Source organism: Manis javanica, chromosome 1, assembly GCF_040802235.1.
Source record: "Manis javanica isolate MJ-LG chromosome 1, MJ_LKY, whole genome shotgun sequence".
Taxonomy (NCBI): Eukaryota; Metazoa; Chordata; class Mammalia; order Pholidota; family Manidae; genus Manis; species Manis javanica.
The window spans coordinates 7,846,204-7,869,540 of NC_133156.1; the positions used below are offsets into that span (position 1 = coordinate 7,846,204).

General features: G+C 34.3%; 1 protein-coding gene across 4 annotated transcripts in view; it reads right to left on the bottom strand.

Moving 5' to 3' along the window:
* The window catches only part of XPO4 (exportin 4), a 121,857-nt gene that overhangs the window by 23,758 nt on the left and 74,762 nt on the right, over window positions 1–23,337 (bottom strand). For all 4 annotated transcript variants that reach the window (XM_073225046.1, XM_073225197.1, XM_073225130.1 and 1 more), the window contains 7 exons: window positions 22,854–22,966; window positions 18,431–18,588; window positions 18,006–18,180; window positions 3,243–3,419; window positions 2,523–2,665; window positions 1,876–2,021; window positions 903–1,080 (listed from right to left, as the gene is read on the bottom strand). In XM_073225046.1, the coding sequence (XP_073081147.1) occupies window positions 903–1,080; window positions 1,876–2,021; window positions 2,523–2,665; window positions 3,243–3,419; window positions 18,006–18,180; window positions 18,431–18,588; window positions 22,854–22,966 (1,090 nt within the window). The remainder of the gene's footprint in view (window positions 1–902; window positions 1,081–1,875; window positions 2,022–2,522; window positions 2,666–3,242; window positions 3,420–18,005; window positions 18,181–18,430; window positions 18,589–22,853; window positions 22,967–23,337) is intronic.

Sequence of the window (23,337 nt, forward strand, 5' to 3'; positions counted from 1 at the left end):
AACAATAAAGGAAATAAGGTTCCAAACATTTTCTTCATGTTCGCTTAGCAGTTCAATTTTTTCTTTATATCATATTTTCTACTGTACAGGTTTAAATGATATCCATATATTTTTGCATTATAATTAAAAGAATGAGGGGGACAGCACCCTGTTTGATTACTGATTATGCAATTAACAAAAACCAATGCTATTTCACCATTGATATCCCTGCCTGCAACCTAAATTTAAAGCTACTGAAATTTAAAATGCTGTTTTCAAATCCACTTTTAGAAGGATATTTAGTCAAAGTTTTTCCCTCCTTAATTTCACCATTAGAATTAATGAAAATTTTGCCATTACGATTAGGAAGATCCAAGTCAATTCTCTCCTTTGAGACACACTGCTATCTAACTCATCTGACAGGTCTCTCAAGTTTTATATATTCAGGATAAATACTTCTATTTCATAAGATAAAAATCAGTTTTCCTTAAGAAACCCACTGCAATGTAGTTTTAGCTTTATGAGTAAAAAATACTTGCAAACGTTGATATACCTTTCTAAGAATCTCATATTCTTAATTTCTTTCATTTAGGGTGCCCATACCCAGGTAAGTAATACTTTCTGATAGACAAGGGATATGTTTATAGCACATTAGATCAAATGTCCCTTCAAAGTCTCAGCGTATTCAGAATTTTACATTTGTTTTCCTCAGTACTGGATGTAGCTGTCAATTCTCACCAGAGTGGCATTGCTTAGAAATACTGAGTACTTGCCATCTTTGTTTATTTCAAGGCTTCTCCAAGTTTTATTTTCTTTCGTCTATCAGATTGACATCGTGCCTAACACTCGAGTTATCTACCCATCAACTCAGAATTTATAAAACAGTATAAATTATAAGAGCACAGCTATAGAGTTCATATTACCTAATCACAGAATCTGTTCTGTTGTACCCTGGGATGGAAGAAGCCTTTTCTCCTGGAGATCCCAAAATTTGAAGTGTTGTATTAATGTCAACTTCAGATGAATGCTTAATGGAATATTCCATTATTTCTGGAGGTATTAGCGGAGTCTCTCCCTGAGTATCATCAGCTAAGAGGTAGCCTTCAGTTTAAAAAAAATTAAAAATGAACACTTAACAAATCTACATTTATCAAATTGCACTATAATGTTTTCAGTTTTATTTGATTTATATACATCATATTAAGTTGATGTAGAAGTAAAATTATAAATGTTAATTTCAATTTGATGAGAAGAAACTTTCTTTTTCTCAGATAATTAACTCTCAAAAATACAGGAAAGGACAAAGGACAAATGCTTTATTCACCAATTTTATAATTCATACTGATATGTAGGTTTTTTAATCTACTATCTTTAATAATTTTCAATAATATATTCTATAAAGTTAATAGGAGTTCTATTATCTGTATCAAATATCAGTATTTGGGAATGCCTTCTCAAAAATTAAGATTTTTTCCTGAATATTTAAAATATAGAAACAGTGGTAATATGGTTACAGAAGACCCTAAAAGTCAGACTGCCTAGATTTGTTTTCTGGTTTCAAAAATTAATAGCAGTGTGACCATGGGCTAGCTGCTTACTCTCTAAGTCTCAGCTTCTTCATTTATAAGATGGGGATAATAATAACAATAACAGTAATACCTAATAATAGCACTAATTCAGTGGGCTACAATGAGTTCAACAGTTGGTATACAATAGGCATTGAATAAATGTTAGCCAACATTTAAAAAAAATAACACCCACAGCTCTTTGATATACTACAGCTGTATCCCAACTTGATTCAATACTGTGTATGGACTACTGTTTTTAACATATGAAGCTTCTTTTCAGCCTTAAATTGCTCAATTGGTAATTACATTTTAAAAAGAAACAACCAACCTGTAACTAAAATGAGCCAGTGAATATCTTCATACAGATCATCAAGCATTCTGTTTTCTGTAGTGCTAGAACCTGGTGAAGCAAGCAGTTGCTGCTGATGTCGCTGTAACTGACCATGGAGCCTTGTCACTCTTTCTTCTAATAAACTGAAAGAGGAAAAAAAAAAAAATAACTTTAAAGCTCAATAAGCAAAGACCTGGAATAACTCATTGTTTCAATTTATTAGACAACATAAATTAAGATGTTAGCGCAAAAACACATATACAAAAGTATTTACTATAGTACACAACTGTTCTCACAGCACTACAGGAATTGTGACTTATTGTTTATGACAGAATTAAAACAGAGCTTTACAAACAATCAAGGTTTACAACAGACATTTGAAAACTGGTTATTCCAAGTTTTTATTGATACGGGTCAAATCATTTTTCATACCATGTTTTCCATAATCTCTCTGCCATCTATGCTGTAGTGCCTGGGCTCCAAATGTACAAGCCAAGGAATGCAATCATGAGTATGTTTCCATTTGTTCCAGTGTGCTGGGATACAGGGTGGGGGTGTTTAATGTCTTTGAACACTTAAGTGCTGTCCAGGGAATTGTGCATAGAGAATATTTGCTCCATAGGGTTTCTCTGGACTGTGTGTACCTTGTCAGAAGAGGTATACAGTGTTCTGCAGCAATTCTTCCTAGCATTCCTACACTGGCTAGTTGATCTGAAAACTGGTCTCGATCATCCTCTTGAAGTTCACTTATTTCTTCTTCCTCACGAGAGGCCACACCATTGGCAGTCTATTACCGATAGAAGAAATAAAGAATGAGGAAGTGCATGCCTTTGTTCAATAAATCATGCTTTTGCGCTATAAAATAACTTCTGCACTTCCTGTGACATGGAGAGCTGGACAGAGGCAACCTTTGAGTGCAGCTGTCTAGGGACTCCTGTCTAACTCTGCTGACAGCCCTAGCAAGCAACAAAGAAAGAGGAAACACAGAAGAAAAAGAAGTAGAGCATATCACCCCACAGTGCACATATGAAAACACAGCTGACTGAACACCCACAACCCACCTTCCACACCAGAAAATTTAACTTGTCACTGAAGAGATCTGACATTCAAGAAGTACTATGACTTAATAACTAGGAAGACACAAGTAGGTCACTGAAAACAGAAGAGAAAGGAGGTAACCACAAACAACATCCCAGAAAATAGGAACTTATATCAACAAGCAGGGGACCACTTTTGCTCTCCATCTAATGTGCTCAGCGCATCTTCTGGAGAAACTCATCCTAAACATCTAGTATTACACAATATGTATGATAGGATTAAATAGACAAAACAGAGCTTATGATAAAATATGACTTAAAACTTACCAAATTCCTTGTGCCATCTGGAGCAGCGAGGTGGCACTGAATATAGGAATTGAAAACTTGAACCGCATGTTGGGTAAAAAAGCCTTTATGGAAATGTTTGTCATCTTGGACCAAAGTTAACCAGGACTCCAGCAATTTGTCATATGCTTCCATGTACACCATGTCATCTTTATCAAGCTAAGAGGCAAGAACATTCATAAAACAAATGGCCAGAGAAGACAGGCAATATAAGAAGTCACATAGCTATACATACAAATGGTTTTTTAAGTTTTTCTTTAACAAAGATTCCCAATTATTCAATAATCCAGCTAACTGAACTTATAATATTAACTAATCAATTCAAACATTGCAGTAAAAATGTATAGGCTTTTTATTAAACTTTCTAATTTAATCTAAGTAATTCTTAGGCAAACAGGAATGAATTTTTTTATAAGACAAGCTGTTCAATGCTTTATGGAACACACATTTATCAGATGAAAATACTAGTATTTTCCTGTAGCCAACAAAAGGACTGTTAGAATACAAAGATGAAACATGTACTTACTACATACTTTTGAATGATCTTAAAAACTTAAGAATGATGAAAATAGACTGGCCTAATCAGCATATTTAAGAATATGCAGATAACTTCATAGATGCTCTTTAACATTTTTAAATAAGAAAAACAAGGGTCAGGCCTACACCCGAGCCTGAGAAGGGTCTCAGGCAGGAGGAGCAGCAGGGGCACACGGACACAGGAGCCACAGTGCATGAGGATGAGGGGAGAGGCCAAGCAGACAGCGAGTGGTAGAGACCAGGAGGAAACTAACAACTTAGTGTTCCACAAGCTTAGATATTAAGTTTTCCACCATGTACAAAAGCTGTACCCTTAAAATAAACTTCAAAGCATTATGCCACACTGAGAAGGGAGGTCCCATACGTAGTGACTAGGGTAACCTCTAGGAAGCTCCGTGTGTCTAACATATCACTTAATTTTCTAGCTCTATTAAGAATCCATATCTTCATTTTGCCATTAATTAGTAATCTGGATATATAACTTAATCTGTGTATCAATTTCTTCATCCACAAATTCTCTAGATCATTATTCAATGAAATTTAGATATTTAGCATCAAGCACTGTGCTGAGTGCAAAACAGAACACACCACTCATGCTTCCAGGCTCAGCCGGGTGGGGAAGGGCGAGAAGCGAACAACTACAGACAGTACACTAAAGGCCACAGAGATAGACATACATTCTGGGGGCCATTTTAAAAATGGCATCTCTCATAAATAACTTGTTAAAAAATAAAGTAGTAGAATCCTTGAACTATGTATTCACACATAAAAAAGGTTTTTGGTACAATCCACAATTTCTGACATTCTGTTAATACATAGAGAACCCAGGAATACTGAACATCTATAGGTCTAATGTATAATTTGCTTTTCTGATTTCTAAAACAAAAAAGGCCCCCATCCTACAAATACAGAGCTCTGGAACCTTCATCAAAGTGTTACTTGAGCAATTTGTCAGTGACTCAGAAAAGTGATGGAAGATCTATTTCAGGTATTCCAGATTAAGTAGCACCACTGTTATTACCACTAAATCATAACAGCTAAGCAGCTACATGAACTATTTCTAGTAAACTATGTTTTATTATGCCTTCACCCAGGGCATACAAAGAAGAACAGCCATTTTCTGGGCAAAATGGACCTTTAAGATTTTTTGTGTATTTTTACATCATTTTGTGAAAAATTTACACAAGAACAAAGGGAAAGTGAAAAGAACTTCATTAGATAATTTAATAAGAATTTAAACATCAATCCCAAATTTTTCCTCCATGTTTTCCTGGACTGGAGAATACAAATATTCACAATGGGCAACATTCTTTGAATGCAACTAACTGGAACATATTCATCTTGTAAAACAGTCAGTTTTTGTTATTTGTGATATTTATGACCTATAAAGTTGCCACAAAAACGGAGTTAGCAAATACAGGGTTATTTAGGGTCCTGCTCTGGTCACTACATTTCTCACCACATACAAGTGAACGCATCAGTACATAACCCTGCTTTAAGTGTGTTTTCATTTTAAGACACCTTATTTAATAGACACTGCTGATGGGGAACAACGGACTCATGACCAATAGGAGTATGTCTCATGCCTGAACAAAGCTTATCTAACACATCTATTTGCTCCATAGCACACATCCGTGCCTTCTTTCACTTAGGAAACACTAGATAGCACTTCAGCACAATGCCTAGGGGCCTCTTTAGCAGCAATCTAGCTGCTGCACAGGAAGAACTTCAATAAAAAATATGGAATACTCCATTTCCCACAAAAATGCAAAAAATGTAGCACTGGAGACTGTGAAAGGGACACTTATTTTCAGTATGAGGGCTGAAATGAGAAGAGGTCTTGCCTTGCTAGACCTCAACTAGTGGTAACGAGCACGCCAAGGTGATTACTCTTCTGGTTACTCTTTGTGTGCATGTGTCCATGAATGATCATGGAAGTGCCACGAGTGCTAATTTTGGGGCTACAAGTAGATTTCGGCAAGGGGGCAAATTTGCAAATATGAGATCCATGAATAATGAGGCTGGACTATACATGTAACATCTATCTTCAATAGATTCTGACTTACCAATGCTGGTTCTTCTTGCTCATGTATCATCAAAATGCATTATACTTTGGAAAATTCTGATAGCTTATAATTTTGTTGAAGAACAGTCATATTCCTCGTTCCATAAATGCAGTAACATATTCATTTAGATTTGTACATACCAATGAAAATGACTAATTTGACCAATTTTTTTCTTTCTATGTCATTTAATGCCTTCCAAATACTTTGTACACGCTGCTTTCAGCATTAATACAGTTATAAATTGTACTAAGCAAATTTTATTGCATGAACATCAAAAAGGATGAAGGAATACTGTCAACATCCTTTAACAAAATGTGATCTAAGCTCTTGTTCAAAATATTGGGTGAGTTTTTCCTGTGGAACAACTGGATGAGAATGCCACATCTTCTTTTTGTCCTTGGAAATACACTGTCTACACCTGAATTGTTGAGGCTGAGAAAAGCAACCTAGTCCAGGCTTCATTTATACCATCAATTTCACTATCATCACGAGAGCTTAGAGTGCTGCTGCCTTCCTTCATTCACCTTCAGATCTGTTTTAACACTGTGAAATGTCTTATTTTGGTAACCTCCTTCTCTGTTACTATGGGCAGAAAAAGAAAAATTCTGAACTCCAAACACTGTTAAATGAAATGTTAAAAAAAAAAAACAAAAACAGACTTAAAAGATGGTATCTGCAGACTTCTTTTATAGCTTCTTGAAAGACAAAGCCATACTTTGGGAAATGCAATTAGAAAACTGAAAAATAATGAACAGGAGATGTTTATTTCATTTGTAGTGATTGATTTCACTGTATCATCCTTGTTGGTGATTCCACCATTCCTCTAATTTTAGTCTTTTTTTATATGTAGCAATTGATGAGTAATGGTAGAATACTTCCTAAGATCATAGCAAAATGCTTTAAGATATAGAAGAAACCTGATCACTAAGATTCCATACTGTATTTTAGTCTTACAAAAGAGTCTGATGTAATTCATAAGGTAAAATGCAAGATAGTAATTGTTCTTTTTGTCCTAAGGTCTCTAATAAAAGTTATGAAAGAAATAAATGTTTCAAAAAGCTAGAATGATCAAAAAACTAAAAAATTAGACACTGGTGGGATGCTGAGGATTAAACAATGTAAGAAACAGCCAAATAAAATCTATTCAAGCATCATCTGCTTTCATGGGATTGAGTATTCCATATCACTCACTGTGTTCTATATGAAGCTTTTCAAAATATTTTTTTTCTGTTTTCATTTTTACTTAATATAAGGAAAAATTCCATTGAGGATCAAGTGTGCTTCCTCTTTTTGCTTGAGACCCTCCTAAAGAACTGTATCTCCCATCCCATTCTGGACCCCCAAATTCAAATCTATAAAAAGTCAGATTTATTATTTCAGATATAACTTATAGCCTGTATATCAAGATGGCTCTTCTCTAGTCCTGAATTTCTTTTCTACTGTTATTTCTGATTGTTTTTTGCAAGTTTTAAAAGACTGTTTCATTTTAAATGTTTTTATATGTCACCAGATATCCTTTATGAACCAAAAATCTATTATGATATAATAAATTAATGTGTAATATAGTTTTAACTGCTATGCTTATTACCTTTCTTCTTTCTCTCCAGGATATGTCCATCTTCTAAAACCTACCTAACTAATGGAAGCGCAGCTGTGAAGAGTGGACTTACACAGAACAAGACACCACCTGAAGGTGTGATTGAAAATGAAACCTAATAGGAGAGTCTAATTGAAAAATCTGCCTAACAGGACAGTCACATGGTGCTTTTAGTTACAAGTTTGCTGTAGTATTACTTAAAACAGTGTAAAAAAACTTATTGAACCATCTTTTCTACATTAAAAACCATGGTTTCTAACACCAATTAATGACATAGAATATTCTTTTAATAATATAGATAAAAAGTGATTTTGTTCTTATTTAAGTCTTAACGGGTATGCCTTAAAAACTGGGAAAAATCCATAAAAAAATTAGTAGTAACAAGTTTCAGAAGGTGAAACTGCAAGTGATTTGGTTTATTTCTAATTTTTAGCTTTAAAATTGTTTTTAACAATTAGTATTAAATATCCATAATTGTGGGGAAAGCTATTATATAGCTCTATGTGCAAATAAAGTAACGCCAAAAAAAAGTGTAAGTGATGGGATTTTGGGACAATTTCAAGTTTATGCACTGTGAATTATTTTTACCAATGAGCATATACCATTTTCACAACATTAAACTGCTTCTGAAATTATTCATAACAAAGTTGAAATCAGAAATGTGAAGAAAAAAGTAAAGACTTAATTTACACATTGGACAAATGGACACATTGCTAGAAAAAAATGTGACTTGGTATTTGGATCAAGGAAAAAAAGAAAAAAGAAAACCTGAATACTCCTGTAACTAATCATGAAAAAATTTCAGTTGGTTTAAGATTTTCCCCAAAAGAACCTATCAGGCTCAGTATTTACAGGTGAGATCTACCGAACTGCCACAAAAAACAAAATGAAACCAACCAACCTTATACAAAGTGATCCAGAGAAGAGTAAAAGGTAACAAGCTGGAGAGGGATCTGGGAGGCTGGCAGAGCGGCCACCAAATCACCCCACCAGGTCGCACAGGGCCATGATGCACGACCACCGACTTGGGGTCCACTCAGAAATGCAAGGGTAATCTTAACATCAGGAAAATCTACCAAAGCAATTATCACATCAACAGATTAAGCAGAAACACATTTAATAATACTCAATACTTATTCCTGTTTTAAAAAACCTTTAGTAATTCAGATAAAGGACAGATCAAAAAACCTATCGCAGACATTCCTAATGATGGACCACAAAAAAGTCTTCTATTAACACTTGTATTCAGCACTGTACAGCAACAAATATATTATACAATAAGAGAAATAAAATTGTGAAGACTGAAAAGTGAAACTGTCATTATTCACAAATGATGTAACTGACCAAAGACTAAAAAGACTCTAGAAACAAATTACCAGAACCAGTAAGAATTTTGAAAGTTTAGTAAATATCAAATCAATACACAAATAGCAATTACATTTTTCTACACCTGCAGCAATCTAAAAAAAGGGGAGGAAAAGATACTATTAACAATAGCAACAAGAATAGGTACTAAAAAAAAATATGTTCCTTTAAAGGTAATCCATTAGACCTAAATTAGTATAGAAAAATACATATACGGACAGAGTTAATATAGTAGAAATGTCCATTCTTCACTAGAGTCCCTATAATCCCAACCACAATCTAATTTAATTGTGACAAACTGACAAAATTCATATGGAAGAATAAAAAGCCAAATATGTCCAAGACTCTGCTGAAAAATGGGGGGAAGAGCTTGTCCTAATCACCTATCTAGATATTCCCTTAGAAGAAAGTAAAACACAGGTGCAGAAATAGACAAAGTGAGCAAGAGAAGTTGATAAGAGCTCAGGAAACACCTACTTATTTGTGGAAACTATATATGTGATAGTAGTAGTCCTGTAAATCTCTGAGAAATGTTGGCAGCAAAAGAAATCAGAAACAAAGTGAAAAAACACCCTACAGAGGGGAAAATATTTGGAAACCGTATATCCAATAAGGGGGTTAATATCCAAAATACATAATGAACTCAACAACTCAATAGCAAAAAGCAAATAATCCAATTAAAAAATGAGCAAAGTATCTGAAAAGACATTTTTCCAAAGAATGCATACAGATGGTCAACAGGTACATGAAAAGATGTTCAACATCACTAGTCATTAGGAAAATAAAAATCAAAAGCACAATGAGACACCATTTCATACCTGTTAGAATGGCCATCATCAAAAAGGCAACAGAAAACAAATGCTGTCAAAGAGAAAAGGGAACCCTTTTGTGTACTACTGGTGGGAATGTGAACTGGTACAGCCACTGTGGAAAAAATTAAGAACACATATATGATCCAGCAATTCCACTTCTGGGAATATATCCAAAGGAAACAAAAACCCTCACTTGAAAAGGTATCTGCATCCCTATGTTCACAGCAACATTATTTGTGAACAGCAGTAGCCACAACAGGAAGGCAACCCATGTCCACTGACAGGTGACTAGGTAAATAAATTGTGTATGTACATATACACACACACACAGGAATATTATTCAGCTATTAAAAAAAAGTGGAAATTCTATCATTTGCAACATGATTGACCTTAAAGGCATTAAGCTAAGTGAAACAAGTCAAACAGAGGAAGACAAATACTGTACCATCTCACTTAGACATAATCTTTTTTAAAAATAATATTTAAAAAGAGAAAGAACATAAGAAAAAAAAATACCCTACTGAACTCGTAGAAAAAGACATCAGATTTGTGGTTACCAGAGGTGGGAATTGGCGGGGAGGGGAAATGGGAGGAAGGTGATTAAAAGGTACAAACTTCCAGTTATAAGATGAATAGTAAGTACTAGGGATTGATGTAATGTGTAACAGGATGACTATTGCAAACACTGGTATATAGGAAAGTTGTTAAGAGAGTAAATCCTAAGAGTTCTCATTACAAGGAGACTTTTTTCTTTTATTTTCATTTTATCTGTAAGAGATGATAGATGTTACCCATACCCATTGTGGTAGTCATTTCACAATATATGTAAATCAAGCCATGACGATGTGCAACTTAAACTTACACACCGCAAAGTATGCCAATTATTTCTCAATAAAACTGGGGAAAAAATAATTTAGATATAAATAAGTAAATAAAAGTTGCTAGAAAAAAATTTTGCACTCAATTTGTGATTAACAGCAAAAGAAGAGGGTGGTTTGATTCCTTCAACAAAAATTTATTGAATGCTAAGAGCTAAGCACTGGAATACAGAGATGAATAAAATAGTTTCTTCCCATAGACACATCTGTGGCCTGTTTATATACTTAACAAAGCATGTGCTTTGCAGACATCATTTGTTAAGTCTTAACAGTTTATCTTGCCAAAATAAACAGACTGGTAACATATCTTGAGAGGAACTTAAGGAATAGCGTCCTCTGAACTCCAGTGTCCCAAAAGGAAGAAGCAGGACATTTTCTAAGAACTATCTTTGTTATTCTTTAGCACATATATAATGCATGCTATCATAGTCTGCCCATATTCAGAAAAGTACAAATGAAATGTAAAAGCCTTACAAGCCTTCTTATTACTGAAAAAGCATTCGACAATCTCTCCTATAAAACCCTGATATTAGACAAAACAGGAGATCACAGGCAGACTATAAGATAGCGACTTAAAATAAGAATAAAAACTTCTAAAAGAGCCTCTGGTTCCTTTGGATATCAACACAAGTAACTCATCAGGCAAAGTGTGAGATATCTGGCTGATGACAATTGGCAACTAAATCTTTCAGTCTAATCACAGAGAACTGAAACCTAACCAAGTGCATTTTCTTAATACTCTGGCCCTGCTCCACAGCCGCTCTGGCCAGCATTCAGCAGCCACGCTGGAGCACGTGCACAGAGATGACGAAGGAGCCCGAGCTAGACTCCATGTGCTCATGCCCTAAGTATTGTCAGGCCTGCTGCCAGAAAGGCTTTGGAAAGGGGTTTAGAGCTTATGAGACTACTTGACCCCACTTTACTCCATCTGGGAATGGAGGGTGGAGAAGGTAATCAAAATATGTATCAGCACTTCCATTTTAACACCCATAATTAACTTGGAAGTGTATAGAGGAGTCAATCTGCAGTTCTTTAGCCATAGCAAAAAAGTCTGCTTGTATGTCTGGTAACCATGTGAACATATAAAAATAGTGGTTAATTTTATTATGAAAATATTGCCAAATGAAGCTCTGAAAACTTTCTGTGTGTGAATCTGCTCCCCAGAAACAGAGATAAATTTCAGAAATTAAAATCTAACATTACTCTATGAATTCAACTATATGACATTTTGGAAAAGGCAAAACTGTGGAGACAGTAAAAAGATCAGTAGCTGCCAGGGGTTGGTGGGGAGGGAAAGATGAAAAGGCTGAGAACAGGGTATTTTAAGGCCGTGGAATTATTCTGTATGAGACTACAATGGCAGATACATGTCATTATACATTTGTCAAAACCCAGAGGACACAATACATACAACACCAAGAGTGAACTCTAATGTAATCTATGGACTTTGGGTGATAAGGATGTATCAATGCTGGTTCACACAGCTGTGAAAATGTATTACACTGGTGGCAGATGCTGATAGTGGGGAGGCTGTATATGTTGGGGGAAGGGATATATGGGAACCCTATTTTCACTCAATTTTCTGTGACTCTAAAACTGCTCTAAAAAATAAAGTGTGGTGCATATAACTAGTATCAGATGTTATAAAAGTATACAAGATAATTTCAGACTGGAGTAGTTCTGAATTTGATTGTTAATCTGCAAATAACTTCAAATCTACTCCTAACTACGATAGTACTATAGGTACTATCAGATATTTGGTACAATCACCCCACTACAATAGATTTTTTTTCTACTAACAGCAAATAACCAACATGATAACTCCAAATCTTTACCATGAATTTAAAAGGCTCTTTCTTTGATCATCAGTATTACCTTCACTGTAAACATAAATTACATGCATTAGTTAAGAAAAGCATTATTCATAGACATAAAAATTGCTGGAACATGCGTGGGAGCAATTAATTCTCATACTGACAATTTTATTCCTAAGGAATAACCTTTAAGAAGTTCTTCAACCTTTGTTAACTTTGTGTTCCATATTTCCAACCTGAGGCTGCTGCCACTGTATTACTCTTTAAAAGGATTTGGGAACAAAACCAAATTAAACAATCAGAGATTGTAGAGGTGAGGAAAAAACTGCCAACAACACTAGCCAGGAAGTTCACTAGCAATGTTCATTCCCAAACATAATGAAAAAAATCATTTGGCAGAAATAACTTACACAACAAAAAATGTGCTTGCAATAACAGAAGAGCACAAAAAACTCCAGATAAAATAAGGGAAAAATAGCTTCTATCAGTATATTATTTCTTAATCTGGATGGTTTGTACACAGTTGCTCATTTTATTATTCTTTACAACTTTTATATAAACTTTTATATTCATAAAATGTTTACTTTATATAAATGAAAAATTTCACAATAGGCTTAAAATTTGTAGGCATTGGCACAGCCCCAAGTCTGACAACAGATCAGATAATATATGCACTACACAATGTACAACATTAACAAAAGGGCATACAAAAGATTAAAGTCTGAAAGGGCTATATTAGTTGATGCTGTTATCCTCTGTACGTATTAGATTCTTTTCCTAGTGTAGTATCATATAGGGCAAATTGGGCAATATAGAGAAAAATCACAGAAACGTCAGAAATAAAACTTCATTTATTCTTCAGTTAAAAAGCAAGAATTTGAAGTCTTTGAATGTCAAAGGCAAAAGAAATTGATTTATTCTCTCATTTGGTTTTTCTAGCCAGTCCTTGAAGCACAGAATTAATTTAATTGCACAGAACCTATGCAGCAGACAGTATTCCTGGCTTCTGGAATCCCCCAAGAGAAATTGATTTAGTGGACAAGTACTGCAGCTGTTAGAAGAATCCTACAGATAGAGCACTGAAAAAAAAAGAAAACCTACTCCTACACAAACACAAGGAGTCCAAGTTGTAATTTTCAGAGGTTTTCAATGTTACATTCCTAGATTAAAATACTTTCTTCCTTTTGGAAATGTACATGAATTTCTAAATCCTTAATGTTACAGAATATATATGCACTAAGCACCATGCTTAGCACACATAGGTATTTTTTTTTTTCCAAATATTTGTGGAATTAATCTGGCAATCCTCTTAGTGGCTGAAATCTCAAGGACTCGCCTGGCTTACACAGGTTAGCTGGGCAATCTCTTTCTTCCACCTCACTCTAGTGGTTCATTTCTGAACCCCTGGCCCATTATATCTGGTCATGTTTCTAATGCTAGTATTATCAACAATACAAAAGAATACTGTATGAAACAATAGTTATAACAGTAAGTAGGCTTCATTCTAAACCCATTGTATCTCAAGAGCAAGATTTTTGTATAAGGTAAATATTGGTAGTGGTTAAGATTGGTGCAACAGATTGAAAAAAACCAGAGCTGACTCACATATAAAAGTCAGGGAACACTGCACTGGTAAAATTATGATCCAGTCAGAATGAAATACAACACTGACATTATTTTTTAAAGACTTCTTTTAACAAGAATGTACATTCAAAGTTTAATAGTAACTGGTTTTCTTATAGCATCCTAGTAGAGCTAAAGCAACTGTTAATATTAAAAAGAAGTTTAAAAAGCTATTTTTAAAATTGTACATACACTTTAAATATGAAAGGTTTAAAAAATGGTCATGCATTTCATTTAATTCTTTGCTTTGATCTTTCAAGCAGCAGAGGTGAATGTACATAATGGTGCCAGACAGCTGTCTTGCTCTCCATAGTAGCATCAAATTTATTCTTTCCTGGCCATCAGAACTGTTGGGTGGGAAGGCCGGCACAATTTCCCAAATGGTCCCATCCTCTCATGAAGTAAAATGCGAGGTAGACTCACATATTTGTATTATACTGACATCACCATTCCAAAAAGTTATTGCTTTCCCTCCAATCACTGAAATAGCCCCAAATTTCTGCTTTCCAGTTCTCAATTTGTAATTTGGCTCAATGTATTAATTTCCCCACCTCTCCTCTCCACAAAGTTAATTGTCCATCAAACCAGAGAAACTAGATTTTGAATAAAGAATGCTGAATTTTATATGCATGTACTCACCCAACAAATTACAGAATTGTTTTACTGCACTGCACTCAACAATGAACTTCCTAACAATTTCATCAAGTATCTTTCTTTACTACCTTGTCCATCTCGTCTTGAGATCAGGCTACAAATGTACAAAAATTAAATGTAAATCTCTTCCTCTATGAAATTTATCTACCACCATTCATTTCCCTTACATATCCCCCCCTACACTCATACATACCCAAGCACACATACACTACAGTGTTTAAGCACTATGAAGGCTCTCTGTTCAATTAACTCACCATGTTATGCAGCTCTATCTGATGAACCTTTACTGGGGCATAAGGGGGTTGAACTTAAAATTTTCTACTGACAAAACAAACCAAGAAACAAAGCATAGAGTTCAAGCCAAGTTCCCTTCAAATTTCATTCAAATGCATGTACTAATATTATAAACATTTTATAAAATACTTGACAAAATAATATGAACAATTATTTTGTTAGGGTTTTAATTTTTAAGGCAATTGCTTCACCTCTGCAATCATTTTCATCTCTTCCAGTCCAGCAATAGACAATAACTCGATTTCTGGGGTGTAATGAAAAAATTCTCAGCTTTAGGGAGCCTCAAGTAACACCAAGAAATCTGACAACAGAACTTGGCTGAAGATTTTAATTGCTCTTTTCAAACACAGGCTTTCAGTTAAATGCAAGCTGAGGGACGGCCATAAGTAGCAGTCCCCTTACACAAAGGCTAAAGCCACCAAGCAGGGACATACTCCATGAACACACATTAATTAATACCAAGATCTTTCTTCCCACGAATACGCCTTATTTTTTCTTGCTACAGCAACATCATCACTGTCAAAGACAAACTTCTAAGAAGGGAGACAACCGCTCACACATTCCTAAATAAATACAGTTCTGAAAAAGTACTTTCACAATAAAACAAAAGTATACATGCTTAACCTATTTTCCTATCAGGAAAATAAACTCTAATATTAAAGAAAAACAGAAAACATTTCACGAAATTAAAACTATAAGTAAAACTAATAGTAAAATTACTGGTTTGCACAAAACAAAATTCATGAACTGCTCTTACTTGATTAGACTACATACAATTCAGGCTCTGAATAAATGCTATTATAAAGGTTCATTTTTATCATTACTATTCTACATTTTGTTATGCACACACACAGTATAGGCATGTTCATATAGTTAATCCACCCCATAAAATACCAGAAGAAATTATTATTCTAACTATACCAGGAAGGAAATACGCTCAGAAAAGGTTAAGCAGTTTGCCCAAGGTCCTACAGTTTCTGATTACTTGGCTCATGACTGTACCGTCACCCTTGCAAGTTCATGACCTTTCTGTACCATGCTGACACCCAAAGCAGTTTTTTTAATATGCCTTAATTTTTGGTTTTTACTTATAAGACCATTTCTTTACGTGCTTTTCCATCTCAGGTCAACAACTACATGTTATGTACTAGTATGACAGTCACTGGGTACCCAAGGAAATAAAAGATAATGTGGCGTATGTCCCAGAAGTTCCACTCTGCTTTGGCTAGATTTGCTCACGTACTTTGGCATTAGTTGCACATTCCCCAGGCCCACCAACATCAGCACACACATGATACAACAAAAACCACATGAGGCTGAGATGGCACTCAGGAGGATTCGTTTAGTCTCCTGCCAACTCATTACACGGGGCCTTCCCCAGCCCCAATCCTCAACTTCACAAAACCTCACCAATCTGCCTAAGCTCTAGATGAATCTTTTCCCTCTGCCTTTTCCAACAGGTAACTAATTATTTTTAAAAACGTTTTTAAAGTGTCATAAGCAGATCAATTACAAGAAATCGATTAATTAAAAGAAGTGAAAAGAGATATCACTTTCCTTAAATGAAACCTATTATTAAGTACATCATAACTAGAGCACGCCTTCTTGTGAAACAAACAGAGTATACATCTACTTCTCTGAAAGCGTATGTAACTAGGCTCTCTGTATTCCAGTACTTCTAGGCCTACCTTAACAGAAAAGTTGTTTTCCAAGTTGTAAGTCTCCTGGTCAAAATAAATCCAAAACTAAATCTGCAAACCAAGAATGTTATATGTCTTCCAGCAATTCTATAAAATGCTTAGGAACACCCTTAACCCAAAAACAGAAACTAAAAGGTAGCTGTGTTTCTAAATATGTGATCAAAATGCTGTTTAATCCATCTGGTGCAGAAGAGAAAACAAACTCAGGGGGACAAGCAAGTACAACGAAACCATGTTAAATGAAGCCTGACTGATTCAGCATCTGCTCGTTTGAAACAGGTTTGAGTAAAGCTTCAATATCTTAAATGTCCCTGTATTTCCAGGCTTAGAATATAATTATACCCTTAGAAATTCAAATCTCATATATGATGACTTAAAGCTTCTATTCCTTTACTATTTATATGTTTTCCAACATATAAATATCTGTCCGAACTAGTTCCCTTCCTCATCAAACCACTTAAGTGCCCAACTGCATAAACAATTATTCCCAAGCCTTTGTTCTCTTAGTATCTCTAAAGGAATGCAACACACACACACACACACGCATGCACATTGCCAGACCCCTCAGGATTTAACATGAAATTTTAACAGATAACTACAAATATTATTTTTACCCTCACGGTCTTTGAAAAAGATCCACATTTTTATATATAAAAATAAAAATTAGTTTCAACATCAACTACTTGATAGGAAAAAATCAATTATTTCCCATGATTAATGTAGTTATTCACAGTAACTTACAAATATAGCTGTGTTGTCAAGGAGTTTTAGTATATTTCCTAAATTAAATATAAAATTTGGACAATATGCATTAGAAATCTTTTATCAAACACAACTTTATTACTGTTATTACTGTTATTGGTCTTAATTTTAATGTAAATTAAATTATCCCAAGATCTACTATTAAACCAAAGCACCAAAAAATCAGCAGAGTCTAGTCAAAATAAGAATGGTTACAATTATTTGAACCAAGTTATATTTCCATAATTTCCAGGGAAAAGCAAAGTTTTAAAATTCTCAAAAAATATATAAAATTATACATAAGTACAACTAAACCACAAAGTTAGCAGCACCCTTTACAAAGTTTTTATTTTAAAAATGGCCTTTCAGATAATTCTTAATACAAACATTTCATTCAATTTTCTATGTTCAAGTACTAAATTATCTCAAAGTTAAAACATTGTAAAAACAGTAAATTTAATCTACTGAAGTGATTTTAGTCCACAAATTTTTGAAAGTCATGTTTCTACACACATATTGCCAAATGGTTTGCACACATAAACAAAAATGCAATTTTAACAATAGCTAGCACTCAAAATAATTACTTGTCATGAGAAATGTGCCAAAGGCACAGCAAATTTCCTTGTGAAAAATAAACACAATTTATTTAAAAATAGTCACTCACCACTTCTTCCAGTGCAGCACTTCGCCCAAAAGAACAAGTGAGGTGTGTGAGGCAGTTAACGAAGGATGAGAAAAGTTCATTTGGAATGGCAGTTAGAACATTTCGAGGAAACACGGTTATCAGGTTGCTGATAATGCTGGAGATTCCCACAGCTTCAGAATCTTCTATTTCAATTCTACAAATCAAGTAATGAGTATTATTAAGTGGTGGTAGAGGAAAAGTTATAAAAACTCGTTTCCAAACGTGCAAATATTACCAGATTTTTAAAGGCATATCTCTGTGTATCAATTTCAAATTACCCATATAAGAATACTTCAAAATATAAAAAGGGGATAAAAAACACTAGTTTCTTTTTTTCCTCCACTGTTAAACATAAAGAAAGAACTTAAGTTCCTTTTTCAGTTATAAAGGGCAAGTATACCTACCCATTAATAGTATTCAGTAATCCCTCAATGAAGTGTGCTAGATAATCAACTTGTGATCCTTCATCGGGGAAGATGGGTCCGTGGAGAGAAGCTAACTGGGCAAGGCACTGCAGAGAATCTTGGGCCATATCTGAATCTTCTCTGATTTTTCGATGTACCTGTTAGAAAGAATTACTAATCCATAAATATAAATTCTTCTTTTGTAAGGGTCACGTGTCTATCATGCCAAATGAGGTAAGAGAAAAATTCACTGTAGCTAGTTATTTCTAGAAAATTAATTTCTGAATTAAACTAAATCTGAAAATTGTCCCTCAGTCCACTTTACATTATAGGTCATGATTTTAAACATATCAATTAATTTTTGACTGAGGGCTACCTAAATTTCAAAAATTGAACTGTCTCCAGCATGTTATGACAAAGAGAGAAACAGATGCCAGCCAGTCAGACATACTGCCTCTTCTAAAAACAGCAACAATGACAGTCATCTGTATTATGCTAACTATGCCTCGCTACAGCTTCTTGCTAAAGTTAGCAGACAAGTTGAATCAGGAGTATATAGATGTTGCTTTAGCGCAAGTAAACAGTTGCACACTTAGAAAACCAATATAACTCTCAATCCCTATATTCATTAATTCAACCAATATATAGGTATACTTTTTCATTAACTCTGAGACTGCCCACAATTTGTTTGAATCTCATGCTATTCTACATCATTATTAATAAATGCTAAATTTTTTTATAAAATTAAAATTTTTATTTAAATCCATTTGAAGTCTCACCTAGCTTTTATTTCAGTTATGCAATACTGATATAACACAGCTGGTATTTAGTGTCAGTATGAAAGAAATGCTCCTGAAATATTTCTCCCTAGTTTTATTCTAGTATTATTAATATTCTCATATTTTAAAGATGTTTCATTTCTGTGATCTGACATAACTACAACAACTGAGGAAAATATATTTAGTAAAAACAATCATAGGTAATTATTTATCTTAATCCATCACATTTACATTTTCTACTTCCCTCAAGGATTTGCTTTCTCCAGCACTTTTTCTACACAAACCTCTCTGCTTTCTGAATGGCAGCAATTTTTAATATTTACTCTCTATTTGTTTCAGGTTATGTTCACTTTGACTCATGAAGTAACACTTGAAGTAGCAACATTTCTTAAGTACTCAATGATACAGTGCTGGGGCACAGTGAACAGGTATGCAGTAAGTCCTTATTCACTGATTCCATTACTCTCTAATCCCTCAACTTCTTAAGGTTCTAAAAAGCTTAAATACTAAGAAGTCACCAAGTTCACTGATCTACTGACATGCTTAAAATATGTTACCCTCTTTGGTCTAGATGAGGGTTTGGCAAACCATGGCCCACAGGCCAGATCTGGCCTCCCCCTATTTCTGTACGGCCCATAGAATGGTCTTTACATTTTTATATGGTTGGGGAAAACAAAGAATATTTCAAGATATGTGAAAATTATACAATATTCACATTTTAGTGACCATTAATAAAGCTTCACTGGAACATTGCACACCTGTTTTAGGTACTGTCTACAGTTGCTTCTGTACTACAGTGGCAGAGCTGAACAGTTCCTCAGAGAACATATGACCTGCAAAGCTTGACATGTACTACCTGGCCTTCACAGGAAAAATTTGCCCATCCCTGGTCTAGAGGAAAACAAACGTTTTTCAAAACATATTTTACTCTATTTTGTTTGGTATAGTAAATTTAAAATTTAATATACAAAATGATATATCCATGTTATCTAATTCACAAACTTTTGGACATAATGCATTCTTTTTGGGGGGTTGGGGGGAGCAAATGAAAGCAGCAAAGAGTTTATAAGACAGAAATGAAAGTACACTTGGAGGGGTCCATGCTGGCAACTTGACAAGATTCAAGTGCTGAACACAATGTATTCTTACGTTCCTTATGTGAAAACTAGAACTAAATCTGTTATCATATCTTTTAATGAATAAACATTTAAACATGATATTCAGGGATACAATCTGTAATTAGATACAACATAATCTGGGGCAGTAGAGGGTTTATTCTCTGCTCATAGAGCCAATGGTTACTAGTTCCTGGTCTACCAGTGAGGAATCAAAAGAAAAAAATACCTTCAATGAAACAATCGACCTTGGTTATGTAATGAAACAAAGTAAAAATAAGAACTGCCTCAGAGCCTGCATGCACTCTTCAAATAATTTGTTCTCTGAAATATGAACCACATAAAACTCATGATAAATCAATGATTAATCTTACATAATATAGCAGATTCTTGCCCTTCCTCCAATGTCAGCATTACAATGGAGCTCTACCACATCATAATTATATTATACAAATCAAACACAGAATTTATCACCTGAATAGGGAAAGAAGCAGAGGGACAAGGAAAAGCAAAATCTAGCAGAATATCCAAGGAGGTGAATAGCAAAGGAAGACAAGAAGCAAAAAGAAGCAAGTTAGTAAAATAAATTCTCCTGGAACATGCTCAATTTGAGATGTGTGTGGGATATCCAAACGAAAACGTCCAGTGAGCCCTTGGATTATAAGGCTCTGGAGCAGCCTGTGCTGAATATAGACTCAGCAATCATCGGTGTAGAAGTGGTGCTTGAAGTCCTACGCGAGGAAGAGATAGACCAAGGAAACTATATACAGTCAGCAAAGTTGAGAACTAAGAACACTAATATTTAATGAGCAGCAGAGACCATAAGCAAGATCAAGAAGAATCTGTCAAAAAGGTAGGAGAAAAAACTAATGAGAATGGTTTTCCCAAGACCCTACAGAAGAAAGAAAAATTGAGACGTTTGTAAACTTCTGAGCACAATACAACCTAAAGTATTTCTAGATGTAAGATATCAACATATTTACAGTTGTAACTCCAAGCAATAGTGTATTTCTATTTATTTAACTCTAGAGAAATAGTGATATCAGTGGAAACCTGCTTTAAATTTGGTAATGAATTCACATAATTGAAAATAAATTTAAACAAGAACTTCATGAAATAAAAAGATCAGCCATTGTCATTTTTCTAACAAATAACGAAACTAAAATTATTTATATACTCCTTAAATGAAAGTGACAGGCCACAAACACAAAACTTAAAATAACGAAGTGAAAAAGGGTTAACTTTCAAACTCAGAAGTTATTTGCATGTGGTAGTTCACAGCTGACAGGAGCAGCTGTCTAGTTTGTCTAGACAGCTGTTCAGATTTGGGGTAGCTGTTTCCAGTATTGACAGCAAGTTTTTCACCTTTTCAAAAACTGCTGGAATGGGATCTACTTTCAGTCAAATGAATAATACGAGAACTGAACATGGATACCTAACAAAATAATTTGTCAGGTGAAGTAGGCAACAGAATTTTTTAATTTAGTTAAAATTATCTCTTTGACAGTGTGTTTAGCCATCATTTCTTCAATTTAAAGAAAAAAATGCAAGGTAATGCTTAGTTTGAACATTTCTATAGAAAACATATTTATGTGTACACCCATGGACAAATAACATTGTTAGATATTTTAAAATACATACCACATAACTACAATATTTTAAATAGTTCAATAAAAAAGGCAAGCAGTTGTAAAGCTAGTGAATAATATTTTTTAAACAGCTTTGTTTTTTATTTTAATTGGTCTTTATTTGGACTTTTGCCCTAGTCACTGTTCTGACTAACTTGTATACTCACCCTTTAACAGCAAATCAGACCCAAAACACAATACACTCGCATATATGTATATTTTTTCCCAGTTTTTGACTATCATACTGAAATATTAAAATATTTTGATTAAATTAAAATATATTAAATGCTAAATTGAAAATAAATTTAGTGAAAACTTAATGATGTAGAAAATTAGCTATTGTCATTTTGTAACAAGTAACAAAGTTAAAATTGTTTTTTATAGTGAAATATATACTTCCTGCTTAAATGAAAGTAACAGACCCCAACAGGGACTCTCATGGGCAAACATGGGCACATATTGTTTACTTCTTGATATTTAGCAAATAATAAACAGGACTATTTAAGGTTTTAAGTGAATTATTGCTATTCAGTAATAATAACTTAATCCATGAATGATAATTAGTACATAAAAAGTGTACTATGCTAGAAGTGAAGTTCTCAAAGTGTGGTACAGGGATCTCTAGAGGTTCCTAAGGCTCTGTCAGGTTGTCTGTAAGGGCAAAAGGTTTGAGAACTTCAGCTCTAGGATATTAGACCCTTCACAATTAGGTGACATTTTTTTATTAGCAAGAACATTTCTGTAAAATTTCTGTTCAAGCAGACTTATTGATTAGAAGAGAAGGTTTTAGGGGAGAAGAGCAATTTGACCTGTTTTACTTGAGAAAAATACAAAAGCACATACTCTTTTCAGTGGCACTTTTCCATGGCCTTTACTATCCAAGATGAAACATGAGACTTACTGTAAAGAAAAGCTCCATAACTCTGCTGTCCAGAAGAGTCTCCCGCCAGGACTCTGTTGGTTTTAACAGCACATTTTGTGAGGACTCAAACATAGCTATATAATGTCTGCCCAGTTATCTGCTGTCAAGGTCAACAACAATTGTCTAAAGTATAAGTATATCCTAAATATAACAGGAGCTATCCAGAAAGAATGTAATGGAAACAGTTTAAGCCTCTTCACATATGCTACATAATTCATGCATGAAGCTAAGGAATAAAAGCATTAAGTGCTGAAAAAAAAGAATGCTATAGGAATGTAAGATAACAGTTTCATTGTAAGTATATGTCATGCTGCAGGGATATAGAAAGTCCAATAATTAGAGATCATAATGGTGTTAACAGAAGGAAAAGCATAATGTAAAACATGGTAAAATATACACCAAAAAAGAAAAATCAATTTCTGCCCTGTTTACTTATCATTTTCCTCCCAATATCTTATGACAG